Source organism: Pseudomyrmex gracilis, unplaced genomic scaffold (genome assembly GCF_002006095.1).
Source record: "Pseudomyrmex gracilis isolate BER0280 unplaced genomic scaffold, ASM200609v1 scaffold_2770, whole genome shotgun sequence".
NCBI lineage: Eukaryota > Metazoa > Arthropoda > Insecta > Hymenoptera > Formicidae > Pseudomyrmex > Pseudomyrmex gracilis.
In genome coordinates, this window is record NW_018023354.1 from 16,050 (window position 1) to 17,971 (window position 1,922).

The window sequence follows — 1,922 nt, forward strand, 5'->3', positions numbered from 1 at the left end:
CTTTTGTAGTAGACAGAGCTGCCGGTGTTGATAGTTTCGAACCAATCAGCTTGGCCCGTGCTATCCCCGACAAGTTATTTGTTTATTGCGACATTTGCGCGTCATACATAACCGGAGATGCGCTAACACCGCTTCTTCGAATCGTTACTAACAATACCACGGATAAGTACGGTTCTAATCAGATGAAACATTACTCGCCTGGAAATTATATTCCGCTTCGTAAAACAAATTTCCGCGTGATAGAAATAGATATAAGAGATCAGTTTGGTAAATTTATTCCATTCGAATTCGGCACGTTGACGGTAACGTTACACTTTAGACGCGTATTCGAGTAGAATTTGGCTCATTATATGGAATATTACGAGACGCAGAGCGGGGGCGGTGTTCCGAAAGTTTTCACGGGATCGACGTATCAGCGTGGTCACGGTATCGGAAGCTTTCTCGGCGGATTGTTCAGGAGGGTGCTTCCCTACCTGGCTAGCGGAGCGCGCGCGATCGGAAAAGAAGCTCTACGCGCCGGTGTGAGAATAATAGACGATGTGGGGGAACAATATTCCGCTAAAAGAAGCAGTTAACAGTTGTTTCAAAGAATCACGTGACAATCTCAAACAACAACCAAAAGAAAAAATAACCAGCTTAATGCGAGGGTCAGGATATATACCCCTTGCGAAGAAACGCCCGGGTCAGTTTGACCCTGGTGAGCTCCCCGTTCACTTCGCGATCAAGCGTCGCCGTCGTAGCACCAACAAGAAATCGGCTTCCGTGCGGAGAAAAAAAAAACTCGAGCAATTAAACGCCCAACGAGTAGAGGAATTCAGAAGAAAAAGAAGAAGAAGCGCGCGACAAAAACTAGCAAACGCCGCGTGAGCAAGAAACGAACCGTGAGCNATATATTCTCGTAGACGAAGCAAAATGTCTTTTCTCCATACTCACTCGTGTGAGTGTTTCAAAAGCGAACTTGATTTTTTCACTCTACCGCCCACTCAGACCAGTATCGAGAGTTCGCAATNGATTCATTACAAACCTTTGTCGACTCTTGCGGACGACGCTGCCGTGGAGTTTGTCGTACCGGGACATGGTAAAGATTACATAGATCTCGCGCATACTCTTCTCAGTCTTCGCGTGATATTGCAAACCCCCGCAGCGGTTATTCCGGCCACTTCGGCTTCTGCTGCTGCAGAGTATAAAGTAGGGCCTGTAAATAACTTTTTACATTCCATGTTCAATCAAATTGATGTGTANTTCAATCAAAAGCTTGTGTCGCCTCCGAACAATGCTTACGCGTATCAAGCCTATTTCGAGACATTGTTGAATTATTCTTCAGAAGCAAAATCCTCTCATCTCACCTGTTTATGGGATAGCAATCCTCCGGGGCTGTTGGATGATGGCTTCAATGCTCCAACTGAGAACCCCGCTCTCGTGAGACGTATGCAGTATTTCAAAAATAACCGTGCTGTGGATCTCATAGGACATCTACATTGCGACGTTTTCAATCAGGATAAATTCTTGATTAATGGCGTGGAAATGCGCCTAAGACTCATCCGCTCGAAGGATTCTTTCTGTCTCATGGAATCTACGCCACAGACCAGAGTTCGTATTCTAGACGCCACCTTGATCATGAGGAGAGCAAAACTAAGCGCTGGAGTTTTATTAGCTCACGCTAAAATGCTGAGCAAAACCACTGCAAAGTATCATCTCACGAGAGTTGAAATTAAATCGTTTACAATCCATAAAGGAGTGGTGGGGGAATCAATTGACAACGCCATACTCGGGCAATTGCCGAAGCGAGTGATAATCGGTTTTGTCGAAAATAAGGCGTTTAACGGCGATAGTAAACTTAATCCGTTTAATTTTAAAAACTTTAATATAAATTTCCTGTCGCTTTACGTCGATGGAATGCAAGTTCCTACTAGACCGTTACA

The 1,922-nt window shown here is 44.8% G+C and overlaps 1 protein-coding gene across 1 annotated transcript; it reads left to right on the forward strand.

Moving 5' to 3' along the window:
* Positions 1-912: 912 nt before the first annotated feature.
* LOC109862968 (uncharacterized protein F54H12.2-like) lies at positions 913-1,831 on the forward strand (the record flags this gene model as incomplete). The annotated part of the gene is made up of 1 exon (XM_020443144.1): positions 913-1,831. A coding segment is annotated over exon 1 (919 nt), but the record flags the coding sequence as incomplete, so codon positions are not given.
* Between the last annotated feature and the right edge of the window lie 91 nt (positions 1,832-1,922).